The following is a 14,386-nucleotide window of genomic DNA, read 5'->3' on the forward strand; positions in this document are numbered from 1 at the left end:
TCTCCTAGTGTTGTGCTCCTCATTTTTCTAATGCACGCAGATTAATGAGTGCTGTTCTGTAGAGGTGTTCGTTTTGTATTCTTTAGCAGTAAATGGCTTTTTAGTGCAATTACTCTAATGCCCTAGTCATTGTTCCTTTCTTTATCAACTCCTAGAGTTGAAAAAATTGCTCTTTCTATGCCCACACTAATCCTTTACTTTTGGCACTTCTGTACTTCTGTGTAGATGTGCTTTGTGGCTGGGGTGGAGGAGGAGGGGAGCGGGGAGAGCCTTTACCCAGGGAGTCGCTTGGCTGAAAGCACAGCTGATGAGGAGAAAGGTCTTTGGTGCTGAAACCTTCCATCCTGCGGCATGGGAATGAGAGGTGGCTTCAGGATTGTTTTGTCGCTGGGACTTTGTTCTTTGTGTTTTCTCTTTTGCCATCCTAGTTCTGCTCATGACGTCTCAGAGCTGAAACCCAAAGTTCACTGACGCGTTGGCTGGATGCTCTTCAGCCTTCATGTCAGCTAACTCCACCTCAAGTGACGTACCAGATACATATGCTGCTGGCTTTGTTCAGTGCCGGTCTCAAGTGCCACAACTGTTCTTTATTCATCAGTAGCATGCCTCCTAAAATTTCTAGCTGCTTTCCCTGTCGTGAAGAGTCTTGGGTTTGCCTCAGTTTTTATAAGCAGGTTAGATGTAAGGCTATACCTGAAATGGTCTGTTTGGAAGCCAGTGCAAGTCTAACCGTAACATGGTTGTCAAGGGAATATGGTCTATAGGTGGGATTTTTGCAAATATAATAGGCCCCCACAGCTCTAGGTTAAATACGTCATAGTTAATGATGCTTAGAGCTGGAAAGTAAAGTTTTCTATTTCTTTGTCCACACCTTTGAGAAAACGTTGAGGTCATTCTCTTCAGCAGGCTAACCTTAGAATTGGCAAACATTGGTCAGACGCAGGTGTCTTGGCCCGTAGCTCATGCCACAGACATCAGGGAGCAGCTGTCCCCTTGGTCTTCTCAAGGGTCTTCTGCAGGGAGAGCAGTCCCCTCCTCCTCACTCGTTTGAAGCTGGTCGCTATATACTGGACTGTACGAACCCGATACTTCATCTGTAGTGCACACTGTAGCCCAAGGTGAGGGAAGTGGCGCTGGGTTGCAAGTGCCTGAACTAACTCCTGCGTTCCTTGTGCACAGAGGCAGCGTGTCGGTAGCTCAGAAAGCAGCATCTGTCCTGAGCTCCAGCGCCTTTGGTATCTCTTCTGCATGGTCTCTTGTTACCTCTATCACAGATGTATCCCTTAAGGAGAAAAGGCATTGTAAATAGCATTCTTCTAAAGGATAAGAGATAAGACTATTTGGTTGCAATAGAGAAGCTTAGCTGTGCCTCTTCAGTTGGAGTTTATTAGAGAGGAGAAAAAAAACCCGAATCTGTGCATGGATGGAGAGCATCGGGATGCTGTAATAGTGTTAACCGTGAGGTTAACTTGCACTGGCTGGGTCTTAGTCATTAATCTTTTGATGCTTGAGTAACCATGCTCCTTATCTTGCTTGTGTGTTGTAGCAAAGGTTTTTCTAACTTACAAGGCTGTGTAACTCCTTCGCCAAAACAGTGAGCCTTGGTTCTCAGTTCAGGCATGATGGGGAGGCTCGACGTTAGCTCGTGTAAATATTCCTAACGCTTCATTTAGTGTAGAGCTCTCCAAGCTGAAAATCTGTCGCGCTGAGAACAGGATTTTCCAAATTAAGCAAAACTTATTTCAGTAAAAAAACCAAACCAAAACAAAGAAAAAACCAAGCAAATTTGGAAATGATAAGTTAGGCTTTTAAATGTTTTAAATGGTGATTCAGAATACAGTTGGTCAGACAAAATATAAGAATTCCAGTTTTGTGCTTTATTCCTCCAAATTTTGTCTTTTCCTTTCATTAAAGCCTTGTTTTTTGCTCTAAATCAAATATTTTATCTGTCATAACATCTTCTGGTGTCACTCTACATAAAAAATTACCCTGAGAGGGAGTTATCTGCTAGCTTACATAGGAGTATGCACTGTAGTTCAAGCCTTGTTTTGTAATCACAGGGGTGGAATGTACTTTATAGTTATTTTGGTGGTTTGCTTCATGATCTGTCAATGCTGCTGCAAGCCAAAAATGGAGTGGTTTTATTTTTTTTTTTTGGTTGTCATATTTCTCACACAGTAATTACCACTTGATGGCTGTTTGTCATCTTCTGTCAAAAGAACTGGTCATTACAGCGAAGCTCCTGTTGCGTGACCCTCCTTGTTATGATAGACACCGGTTAGCACTCTTGGATATAAATTTTAATGTCTCGTATTCATAGCTGCCTTTGATCTTTAGTGTTATTCCATGTAAATGTTTGAGAAATGCTTAGCTGAAGGCTTGAACTGAGTACAGGACTGTCTTTAATCTGTCATAATCAATTTTTTCCTGACTGGGATGTCTGGTACAAGGCAGCAAGAATGCTTGTTGGGGTCCAAAAGGTGGAAGACTCAAGTTGGATTAATTTTTGGACATGTTGAGCACTCACAGGTCCTTTTGACTCTAGTGACAGCTGTGATTGTTCAAGAGATCTAAATGAAGACCAGAAGGGTGCCGTTAGGGGTTGAACTCCAACCACACAGGTTTGGAGGAGTTAGTATTGACTGCGTGACTTTGTCTTCCCCGGTCTGTGCGAAACTGAGCTGAAAACAGTTCTGATGAGTGTTACCGAACAGTGTCCCGCGTGCCACGTATTCACCATCGTTAACACCCCTCTGCTCAGAGCAGTGCAAAATGTTAATTTTTCTTAATGTGTTTTTCACAGAACCCTCTTCGCCTGCAGAATAGCAATTTTGGTGTTGAAATATTTGGTGCCAGATACCTAGGAGGGAGGGTTTATTTCTCTTTAATAATGAAAAAGTTAACAAAAACATTAAAACAGGAATAGCTAGCTTGGCTTGTTTTGATGTCAGTAAAAGTATATTACTTTCTAAAGCCTTCATTTAAATAGTGTTGATATTAGTCTCTGCGATTCACCTGACCTTTATTCTTTTTACCCTGAAGTGTCCTCTATTTATAATTTTGCATTTTATGCTATGTTTTCTCTTCCATATTGCCTTTTTTCCTTCATTTTTGCACTCAGATATATTTACTACTTAAGTCTAAAGTCTGTTGTCTGTCAAGCAAGAGGGGTATCGCAGAGAAAAGGACCAAGGCAGCCCGTCCTGCATTTGTTGTTACTAGCATTGTAAACTGGAATTGAGGAAATTCTGGGGAGAAAAATAGTAACTCCTGGAGGTTGAAAATGAAGTCATGGTTGGAGACAGCGCCAGGCACTGTGCCCCGTCCTCGTGGTGGGATTAGCACTTCTCACGTGCCTGCTTGGATGTTTCTTGCTTGTGCACTTGGGGCTAAACCGATTATGGGATTTGAGATCAAGGAAGTGTTTTTGTCCAGTTACCAGTTCTTATAGATGTAATTTATGAGGTCGACCTTTCATGTAATACAGGCTCTAGCCTGTTTCTTAGGACTGCTTGGGAATTGGAGAAAATTGGGCAGGTAAGTGAGGGTGCTTCCTTGGTCCAATGTCTCATGGCCTTTGTAACTGCAGCTTTTGGCCTTTTGCTGTAGGCTGTAACTTTGAGGGTTTTTTGGAAGTGCTTTGTGACCTGTAATGAGCGCGGCACGTGTCGTTAATGTCCTGTGAACTCTTTTGGTCTGAACATCTGGGAAGACTTCCTGCGAGAAGGGGAGGGCTGGTCTCAGCCACACATGACTTATCCCGTTCTTTCTGTTCCAATAACAATATCCGAGTCCCACTGGAGCACTTCGGACCGATGCCATGCACCAACCGCCTCCCTGGAAACTAATGTGGAAAGAAAAGCAAGTGGTTGTCTGAAGAGTGGTAGAAAGTTTTGAGGTAGCTATCGTATTCCAGAAACGCTTTCACTTCCCAAAGAGTTATGACAAATAGCAAAAAAGTTTGATTCTCGCTTATATTTAAAAAGCTGTCCTTCGACACTGCATTCTGGAGGCTGTCACTGTAAAGAGGGCGTCTGTGCTCAGAGGAGCATAGCCCTTTATGTACTGGAAAGGCGAAGACGAGAAGTACATAGCTCCTCACGGTGAAGGAAGGCTACTTTGGTCATTTCGTTAGCTGTTAAGAATAGTGTATAAAACGCCTTTAAACTTGGTAACCTCACTGGAGGGAGTAACTGCAGCTGCAGAACTGTGCCGGAGCTTTCACAGGTCCACACTGTAGTTAATTAAGATGTCTTGTGAAATACTTGAGTTGCTGCTGTTGGTCATGAGGGCCTACTTGGTATTAGAAAATTTAGTTTCTTACCGAGAGTTTGCACCGTGAGAAATGTAAAAATCTAGCTTTAGGAGTCATAACTGTTTTCTCTTTCTGATTATTAATATTTTTTCCAACCAAACCTAGTTTGCAGCGTATTTGTTAGATTAATTTCCTGGTTATTCTGGCTATTGATAATCTCAGTGTTCAGAGTTTCCAGATTTTCTTTTGGGAAGGGTAGGGAGGAGTGGTTGTTGAATTACTTCCTCCCCCCGCAGTTTATTATATTCTGAAGATGGCAGTTCTCAAAAATTCTGCTTTCTTACCAGCCAGTTCTTTAAAAACCAGCCCATCCCCGTGGTTTCTATTTATCGGTTACAATGCCGTTTTCATTGGTGAGTGGAGTGATGCATCTTTCCCATTTGAATTATCTCTGGTAATATATACCTGGCTACTGGTTTTTCAGAGCAAACCAATTTTTGTTCTGGCAGAGTGTGGGCAGCCTGCGGGTCAGTGGCTGTGAGGCAGGAGCCTCTTCCAGCATTCATTTTTTGGAGTTCATAGAATTAAAGAATGTCCTGAGCTGGAAGGGACCCACAAGGATCATCAAGTCCAACTCCTGTCCCTGCACAGGACACCCCAAATTCACACCGTGTCTCTGAGGGCCTTGGCCAAGTGCTTCTGGAATATCACCAGGCTGGTGCCGTGATGCCTCCCTGGGGAGCCTGTGCCAGGGCTCCACCACCCTCTGGGGGAAGAAGAACCTTTCCCTAATGCCCAGCCTAACCCTCCCCTGGCACATCTCCCTGCCATTGCCTCGGGTCCTGGCGTTGGTCACCAGAGAGCAGAGACCAGCCCTGCCCCTCCTCCTCCCCTTGGGAGGGAGCTGCAGAGGCCATGAGGGCTGCCCTCGGCCTCCTCTGCTCCAGCTGAACAGACCAAGGGACTTCAGCTGCTCCTCATATGGCTTACATTGACATCATACGACGTTATACAGTTGACGTTGTCTTCGGCTGAAGGTGTTCACCCAGCACTCCTTCAAGGCAGATTATTATGGATGGGCATGGGTGTAGGCTGACCACTGGTCTGGGGGCAGCGATGAGCAGGCTGTCCTCCAAGGACGGAGCTGCAGCTCGTGACCAACAATCGAGTCACTTCTGGAATATACACAGCTGCGAGGTTTGCTATTCAGGTGCATCTAAACAAATCTGAGAGTTTCCCTCAGTCCAGAATCCTTTCTGCCCTGCTTTAGGACCCCAGCTGTGTGTAACGTGAGGGCCCTTCACATCTCTCTCGCTTTGTACCTCTTGCTGCTTATGGTCTTAGGCGGTAGGACTCCAAGCTTTTTCTGAGTTCAGCACTGGAAAAGGAATGGGTTTTCACTTTGTCATTCCTCTCCCTGCTTGTGACTGGTGCCACTCGGAAATATTTGTGAAAACAAATGAGTTTGCTAAGTTTGCAGGACGTGGTGGTGCAGGTTGTGGATGCTGTCAGGGCTTGCTAATGCGTAAAGTATGGTAACGTGATTATAATACTATAAAATGGGGGATAGGACTAGTCTCTCCCGTGAATACAGTGGGTTGATGCAGTTACCTCTGTCTCTCAGGAATTCTGAAATCATGTTGGTTTTAAATACAGTATGCATGCGGTAAATTAATGAAGCAACTGAGAAATCATTCTTTAATATTAGTGGTGGTAATTTGAGTTTTCTAAAGATGCTTTGTAGGTTTTCTGGGTGTTGAGCTGACAGTGGGAGACTGCGGTTCATTATAGAACTGCATAAAATTGACATGAATTGCTGGAAGACAAGCAAGTACGACAAAAAATTGACTGTATTGTTATGAAGAAGTGAGGGACTGACTTCTGAGACTTGTGGGTTTTCGAGATTTTACAAGGGGAAATACTAATGGGCAGGACTTGGTCAAATTTTTACAAATTGTTTTTACAAAATCCAAAGGGTTGAGAATGGCAGCAATGAGTAATAAAAACAACTATGTGGAGAAACAAAAATCCTGGAAGCTACGTTGTCTTGCATGCGCTAACAGCAGTGTTTCCTCTGTCCAGCTCTCTACAACTACGACGCAAGGGGACCAGATGAACTTTCCTTACAAATAGGCGACACCGTGCACATATTAGAAACGTATGAAGGTAAGCTGGCAAAAGTTGCACTTAAAAACATTGCTTTTGCAGTTGCATTACTTTTCTGTTTGTAACTTTATCTTCTCATGCTATTGGGTGATGAATTACTTACTTTCTTGCTGAAGGACAAAACACATTATTTCTAACGAACGCAGAATTAACCAATGCAAGACACATGGGGTCAATACCTGGTGAATAACCATCTCCTTTTCTATGGAAGATGGATGCTTGCACATCTTTATTTGTATGGATCAATTGTAGCATCTACCCTACATTAGAGAAGTGATGGATGCTTTTTGGATACCCTCAGGTAATGCAAAAGAGCCTGCCGCTAAAAAGTTCAATCTCAATTTGAAAGTTAGCTGGGTCCTAAATTATTTATGTGTGTCTTACAAGATGGGTACATGTGTTACAGTGCCGTGGACTGATTTCAGGCTTTTCAGATGCTTTGGCTTGTTTTGATATGAATCTGTAGAAACATTACATGTACCAAAATCTTTCCTCCTTGATCCATGTAAAAGGGTATTTGAATGCTGAGTTTGAGAATCAACAGAATGTGAAAATTATCATTACAGTTTTCAGCTCTTGCTTGATCCGGTACTGAGCCAGGCAAAACACAGCTCTTTCATTATATCCTTGACTTGAAATTTCATGGCATGCTGCAGTTTGGAAAGGTGTAAGTAACATATAACTAAACTGTGTTTAAAATATTGTAACACTTTTTGTCATATGGAAATGTGATTTGCTTTAATATATCGATGTAAATAGCTTGTTTCTCCAGACCTTGATCTTTTGGTACATCTGTGTGATAAATTTGTTTTAGATACTGGCTCAATAGGATTTTTTTATTGTTATATTTACTAAACCAATCAGTGCTATTTCAACAAAAGCAACAAGCTCTACTCATCACTGTGCAAATGCATTTTTTCCGTTGTTCTTAGGCTGGCATTTTCTTACAGAGTTCAGCTTGCTGCGGCAACGCCGAAGTTTGACTTTAAGCAAAGTAATCTTCTGGTATCTGACATTATATGCTTTAATAAAAATCTAATAATGCAAAAATTGTAAATGCAAATTGAACGATTTAAATATTGTGCAGCTTTGTACTTCTATATATAAATAGATTCATTTAATTAATGTGGGAGGGACTCTGAATCCTGAATAGGGTATGTCAAACCGTATCAAATGATGACTGCTGCCCACTAAGTGGGACAGTGGAGATGACTCGCTTTTCTCCTAGGCTTGAATAATAGAGGGACCTTCACACTCTCATGGTTGTTAGGCTTCAAGCACATGGGATGAGTTAATGTTAAAAGAAATGCAAATAAGTTAATGTTCTTCCAAACATTTTATGCAATGATTACTCATTACGTACCTGCTGTGATGGGAAATTAGATGCCATAATTCTTATCTCTCTTGTTCACAGAGCTGCCATTATTAGGTAATTACTTGAGCTTTTTGATCTCCAAGTTCATCTATAGAAAATTTGTGTAGATTGTGCCCCAGGAGGTTTCGTACCATCTGTGCTAACGTCCAGGTGTACGCCTGAGAACTTCCCTGCCATCGGTCCAGTCCGTGTCAGGGTCATGTTAGGCTGTGGTGGGATGGGCCAGTCTGAAGAAAACCCCCCAATAATATGCCCATGGGACAGAAAAGTTGTTTGAAGAGTCAGTAATGCCTTTTTGCTGAGGATCTGTGGTTCTGCTTCTCAAGGACTACCCCTTTTCCCTGTATTTAAGATGATGGGGAAATGTTGGCTTCTTTCATTGATACCCACTGTATTATGCATTCTGCCCTTGGCATCCTGCTGTAGAATGGTTACTATTTTTCAATAGTTTTCTGCAGTAATTCTTAAGTTAGGAGTAGTTTTGAACACGTACATGTGTCAATGGGCTTTGAAGTGTTAGATTGTAGCTGGTTGGTTTTGTTTGTGGATCCCCCCCGCCCTCCACCACCACCCCGGATCTGCTTTGCTGTCAGGAAAACCTTATGGTAAACGTTTGCTCAGTTGGTCTTCCCTCTGATGGCAAGAGAGACTGACAAGTTGGGAGGGCTGGGTCTCGTGTGTGTAGCCTGGAAGGCCTGTTTTAAGGACAAGCAGGTTTCTATAGGATATCATGTTACTACCGTGTACTGGAATGGATTGCTAAGATGGACTTTGCTTATGTGTTTAAAATACTATTTTTTTTAACCTATATGTAGAACTTATTTTGGAATTTTATTTTATTACTAAAACATCTTAATCTTTTAAATTTTAATCAAAGAAAACTTTTTTTCCTCTGAAACGCAGGGAGAAGTTTGTACAAATGCTTCAATGTGCAGATCCTGTGCACGTTTCCCTGTTAAATCTCAGTGTTTAAAAGCTACTTTCTAGAATCATTGGTCTTGAGTGTCAAATTAATGCTTTTTTCTTTCAGGTACGATTGCAGGCAGTTTTATTTTTCAGTTTGAAAACTTCCTTTCACTCCTTCTAATGTGAGCCTTACAGGAAAAGCCAAACAGCAAAGCCGTTGGACTTCATAAATATCCCTCATCTTGCAAGGGCTGCATTTCACAGCAGATATCCCAAAACAAATATTTGCCATGTTCTGAATTAGCACTTGCCTGATCTTTATTTTCTTGATTCTGTTTCTTTACATTATTTGGTGGAATGGGCAAACACAACATATGATCAATAAATGTGGCTTATTAAGGTGAATAGCTATTAAATATAATGGTAAATAAGCATCAAAACCAAGCTTGTGTGTTTGAACAGTAGTTAATTTCTAGTGCTGCTGTGGGAAGGCGCTTTGGGTTCCCAAATAAGTATTTTTCCAATAAGTTATTCCTGATACTCTGGGAATGTTTGGTTGTTGGCTGCAACAAATACCTTATCTGGGTAACTATGTAGTAAATAGGTGCATCATACAAAAGAAACAGCAGTTTTTTCCCCTCTGAGTGTCTTTTTCAGCTTTAACAGGCACACAAATATTTTATTGGTTCTTTTCTTACTTGGGCATTTACGTGGATGCATATTTCTAGCCATTGTATCCCATAATATTTTTTTGAGAGAGGCTAGAAACCCTGTAACACATCAGGAAGCCAGGTAAAAGCCCAGGTCACTTTAGAAAGGTATTTATGGCATCAGCTTGTCTTCCTCTTGCTGGCATTTTGTCTGAAACCGACCTAGCCACGAATAGAGCGAGAAGGATCCGGAGCTCGGGGGTGTGTTTGACATCAGGTAGTTGCCCTCTCTCCCCATAGGCTTTGGGGTTTTCATTCATTTTTTTAATGATCTCTAAAACTGCTGAGGTTACAAAATCAAGAGGTAAAGTTAGGCAGGGCTGCAGCATAGGCTTATAGATGCATTAGAATAGCTGCTTAAAGTCATTAGCAAGCACACAGCCCTCTACCCCTGATTTTTTTTTAGCGTGGAGGACAAGATCTCACTCACCTACAGCAGCAGCTACACTATACTTGTTTTTCCCTTGTCCAGTGTCTGACAACAAACCTTTATTATGCATTGAAGAAAAACCATGATTTTGTGATCTTAATTACTTTAATTCATGGTTGTGAGAGATTTGATTGCTTTTGTAGTGTCTGCATGTGGAAAAGAACTACCCTCATCTTACAGGTGGAGAACTAAGAAACTGAATAGTCTTTATGTTTTGGGTACGAGACTCTGTTTTAGAGACGACTTCATGTATTTAAATTACATTGCCCTTGCAGGTGCGTGTTCATGGCAGGACTCAATGCCTCCAGTAGAATCGGTGGGAGTTTAGCTCTCTTTGAAAACTGAGCTCTCCGCTGTGTAGCTACAGGCTCAATACCCAGCAAGAGGAACGTTTAGGTGGTGGCTGCCAGTGAAGAGCCTGGTTGGACTTGCCTGGTCGCGTTAGGATCTCTGCAACGAGCGGGAGTGTAACCAGTTCTCCAAGGCAGATTTCAGCTGCTTTCTTATCTGTAATCTCTTGTAGCTCTTGCTGCAAAGCGTCAGAAAGCAGAGGTTCAGCGGTGAGGAGCTTGTTTTGCTACGTGGCTTTTTAATCTGCAGGTGCAGTGTGACGTCCCGAGTCAGCGCAGAAGATGGGATGGGAGAATCGAGGTGGCAGAGATAACGTGGTTGTGTGTTCTTTAGTTTGTACAGTGCCTTTGACTGGAGTTATGGTGCTTATCAATTTAGACTCCAGAACTTCAGAATGTTGGTTTCCTCATATAAAACTGAGGGAATTTAGTCCTTTAATAGGATTGAAATCTGTGCACAGGCTTGCACAGATTTCAGCTAGTGGAGTACGTGCTAGCAGAAATACTGTCCTCTTTGCACCTGAGGCAGGAACTCTGCACAGTCATTTCAGCAACAGTTTTTGCTGATATTTGCTGAAAGCAATGGAAATGTGAGCTGTGAGGCCACTGCAGCCTCTGTAGGGAAGTGAACTGTGATGGTTGTAGGCACCAGGTTAAAGAAGATAGCACTAACTATCCCCAGGTGATCGCGGAGGATAGGTTTCTCATGTGGTGTGAAGACGATGAATCATTTTACCCTTTGCTACTGGAGACCAGACTGAAAAATCCTGTGTGCTTGAGACTTTAATTTGTGCTTCTACTCCCAAAGTGTAGGTAACTAATTTATCAGCATGTGTTGTCTTCCTTGGATTTTCTTCCTGCGCTAGTTGTTATCAGGAGTGGGCCTGTAGGTTTTTATTTGCACATCTGCTTTGTGAAGTCCCCATCCTCACCCACACCAGTCTGTGAAGAGATGCTTTGCTGTACAAAACCCCTGTTTGCAGGGCTAGAGGGGGTGATATTGCACCCAGACTTAGTCTTCAAAAGCTGCGGAGGGCAGCTCTGGTCCCCCGGGGGGTTCCTTGGGGTGCTGAGCAGGAAGGAGCGAGCAGGCTGTGGCACAGACAAACTGAAACACAAAATAGCCCCAGTGCAAGCATCCAAGAGCAGCATGCACAGAAGATCTCATCTGCTTTCTCTGGCACGATATCTTCCATGAGGCAAAATGACTGAAGTTCGTAGGGTTTTGATTTTGCCTTGGTTATCCAGTACTGAAGTAGAGTGGCTGGAGAAACAGTAAAAGCTGTCATGGAGATTGTTTGTAGATGTGTGGTGATCTGGGGACACAGTAAGGGAGACACCACCTCCCAATTTTCCAGGCATGACCACCTGCCTGGGAGCATGTCATGGGTTGAATAAACGTCGGGGCTGCTGCGGGGTGGGTGTTTGCTGCCTCGTGCCGAATTCGGGCTGTGGGCGCCTTGCTTTTGTATTTTGATGTGTGAATCGTAAAACACAAACTATTCTTGTTCTCTGCTGGGATGACAAACGCCTGATCTACGTTTGGAAATTTGCATTTATGGAACTTTAATAGATTTTAAAATGGAATTAGTCAAACAGTACGCCTTTGTAAAGTTAATGCTCTTAAGTTGGTTTTGTTAATGTTGGTAAATCACTAATTGAAATGAAAGGAATGACAATTAAACACATGTAAAATGCCATCTCCGGCATGTGGTCTTCTTCATCAGTTTGATCATCATCACTCTTATTTTTATAGCTTCTAAAAAGACTTGTTAGCCAGGATATGAATCCTGTAGGGAACTGAAATTCAGGTGGGGTGTGCGGTTGTGTGTTGGCAGGGGTAAAGTGTGATCGGAAGCCACATTAAGGTGCTGTTGAGCTGAGAAGGAGCAGCCCCCAGGTGACATTAATGAACTTTTTAATGCTTTCTCCCTTTTCCCCTCCTAGGTTGGTACAGAGGTTATACACTACGAAAAAAATCCAAGAAGGTAAGTGTTGCCAGAGCAGCGTGCTCGTTTTTCTCTTGGACAGAGATGTATTACGGCGTTGGGTGTGTTGCTATATCAGAGACGTTAGGCACATGTTAGGTTACTGATGGGAGCAATTCACCAGGTGTCCACGGCACTCTCGTGACTGCTGGTGTGTGGTCTGAACCTGTAGGAAATGTGGGTTTCTCAGGTTAACCGAAGCTTTAGCAAGGCCTAAAAGCTGAGTTGCAGTTTAATTTTTGCAGTTTAGGGCCGTATGTATGTACAGTCACTGTGGATGGGTTGATGTGCGTCAGCCTGTTTTCTGCAGTGACCGGTGTACCAGAGCCTTCACCTCGGTAAAAAGTTCAGAACTCTCTTCTAGGTGGTCTGGTTAGAGGCTGATGCTTTGCTTCGCTGTCTGTTAAATAACGCGTTACTCATAAAATGCAACTGCCTCTTGGAAAGTGATACGGAGATCTACACTGCAACGTTCAGTCGTTCCCTGTGAGAGGGGGAGTAATCTTCTGCAGTGCAATTTTGCCTAGTTGTTAGGCTTTCAGTGTGCATAAAGGGCTGCTGTTTAGAGCAGCCTTTCTGAAATAAAAAGAAAGGAAACAGCACAAAGACTGCTTACAAAATTGTGGTTTTTTTTTTTTTAGCATTTTACTTTATAGTAGTAATTAACCAGAATTAAATGACTTCTGGTTTTGCTTCTTTTTTCACTTAAAGTAAAACACATAATGTTTGCCTACAGAGGAGCATTTTGAGTTGCATCTGCATGTCTGAAAGTACAGAGCTGTGTGGTTCATCCCACCCATTTCCTAACCAGGCCTGTTCTATGGCTTTTTTTTTCTATTCTATTTTGATATTTTCTTTTTTTGGAAACACACTAAATTTCTTATGAACCATATTTCACGAACATGCCTTGTACAGCCTAAGAAGCAATTACGCGTTCTTCTTGGCTTCAATTAATTCCGCGTGTTGCTGCTTTTGGCTGACTGCTGCTAAATGCAGTGGGTTTGGGTTTTTTGTTGTTACTGGGACTAAAAGGCACAACACTCGCAACCCCACCCCCCCACCCCCAGTTTCTGTAGCTTTCTAAGAATTTATTTGTTAGTGTTCCCAGATAATTAAACTGAACTACTACCTCAGAGGGTGAGGTGGAGGACCTTATTTTCTCAGCTTGACTTGAATTAATTTTTAATATAAGCGTACCCTGTTTTGAAACTATTATTGTATTTCTGCAATCTCAAGATTAATTTTGAACATTTTTTCAGAAGAGCAGCACTGGCCTTTTGCGGTACCGTCTGTTGAAGAGGTTTTTGGCTTGTAGCACTAACGATAGGCTGGTGGTAGAAGGCATTGCATTATATATAGTCTGCGTAGTAGCAGTTGCAATGCAGGACGTGTGCATTCTGCGCGCTCCCCTGCCCGTGTATTTCACAGCAAGGCAGCCTGGTACGCTGCATGTTCTCGTGCAGCGCTGATTTTAACGGGAAGCCTGGAAATGCTGGGGAAAATGCTTTGAGAACAGCAATATCTTATAGCAGGCTAAGAAAGCTTGGCTAGAGGTGAGGAAAAGCAAGCAGCGGACCTGGATCACGGGTAAAATGTCATTCTGGAGTAGACATATGTAAAAATCATCTTTCACACTTCCAAAAGGAAATTTGTCTTAATTTGCATCCGTATATAATCATGAAGGGACCTGGAGAATCATTGCAAACTGTTCCTTGAACTGGGGGAGGAAACACCCCTTTGCAGGGCCGCTTATGACAGGGTAGCTCGGCTGTTTTCTTCAATATTGTGAAGATAGGTTTAAATCCACTGAGTCTGTGTTTGCTAAGGTTACAGTAACGCCTTCTTGAAAGGACATGCAATACAAAGTTTAAATGTACATGAGAAAAACCTAGAGCACCACAAAACAACTACTCTGATGCTTAAGAGGATGTGAATGGCTCTGCAGACCCGGCAGTGTGTCTTGGCATGGTTTTAGGTAATAGATACAATATGTTGTGTGCAACTGGTATCTAAAACATTTTCTTCCTCTCCCTCCCTCTCAAAGGGCATATTTCCCGCCTCCTATATCCATCTTAAGGAAGCAATAGTTGAAGGCAAAGGGTAAGTTTGATTGGAAAATAATTAAAATCCATTTTCTTTCTTGTATCAATACAATTTTGGTGTATTATCAGATAACTGACACTTGTTTCCAGTTAGTTAAACACAC

The 14,386-nt window shown here is 42.5% G+C and overlaps 1 protein-coding gene across 2 annotated transcripts in view; it reads left to right on the forward strand.

The window, feature by feature from the left end:
* DOCK1 (dedicator of cytokinesis 1) overlaps positions 1-14,386 on the forward strand; it is a 322,979-nt gene that overhangs the window by 17,966 nt on the left and 290,627 nt on the right. For both annotated transcript variants that reach the window (XM_075107665.1, XM_075107666.1), the window contains exons 2-4: positions 6,338-6,421; positions 12,140-12,180; positions 14,225-14,280. In XM_075107665.1, the coding sequence (XP_074963766.1) occupies positions 6,338-6,421; positions 12,140-12,180; positions 14,225-14,280 (181 nt within the window). The remainder of the gene's footprint in view (positions 1-6,337; positions 6,422-12,139; positions 12,181-14,224; positions 14,281-14,386) is intronic.

The sequence above is a fragment of the Phalacrocorax aristotelis genome, chromosome 12, assembly GCF_949628215.1.
Source record: "Phalacrocorax aristotelis chromosome 12, bGulAri2.1, whole genome shotgun sequence".
NCBI classification, from domain to species: domain Eukaryota; kingdom Metazoa; phylum Chordata; class Aves; order Suliformes; family Phalacrocoracidae; genus Phalacrocorax; species Phalacrocorax aristotelis.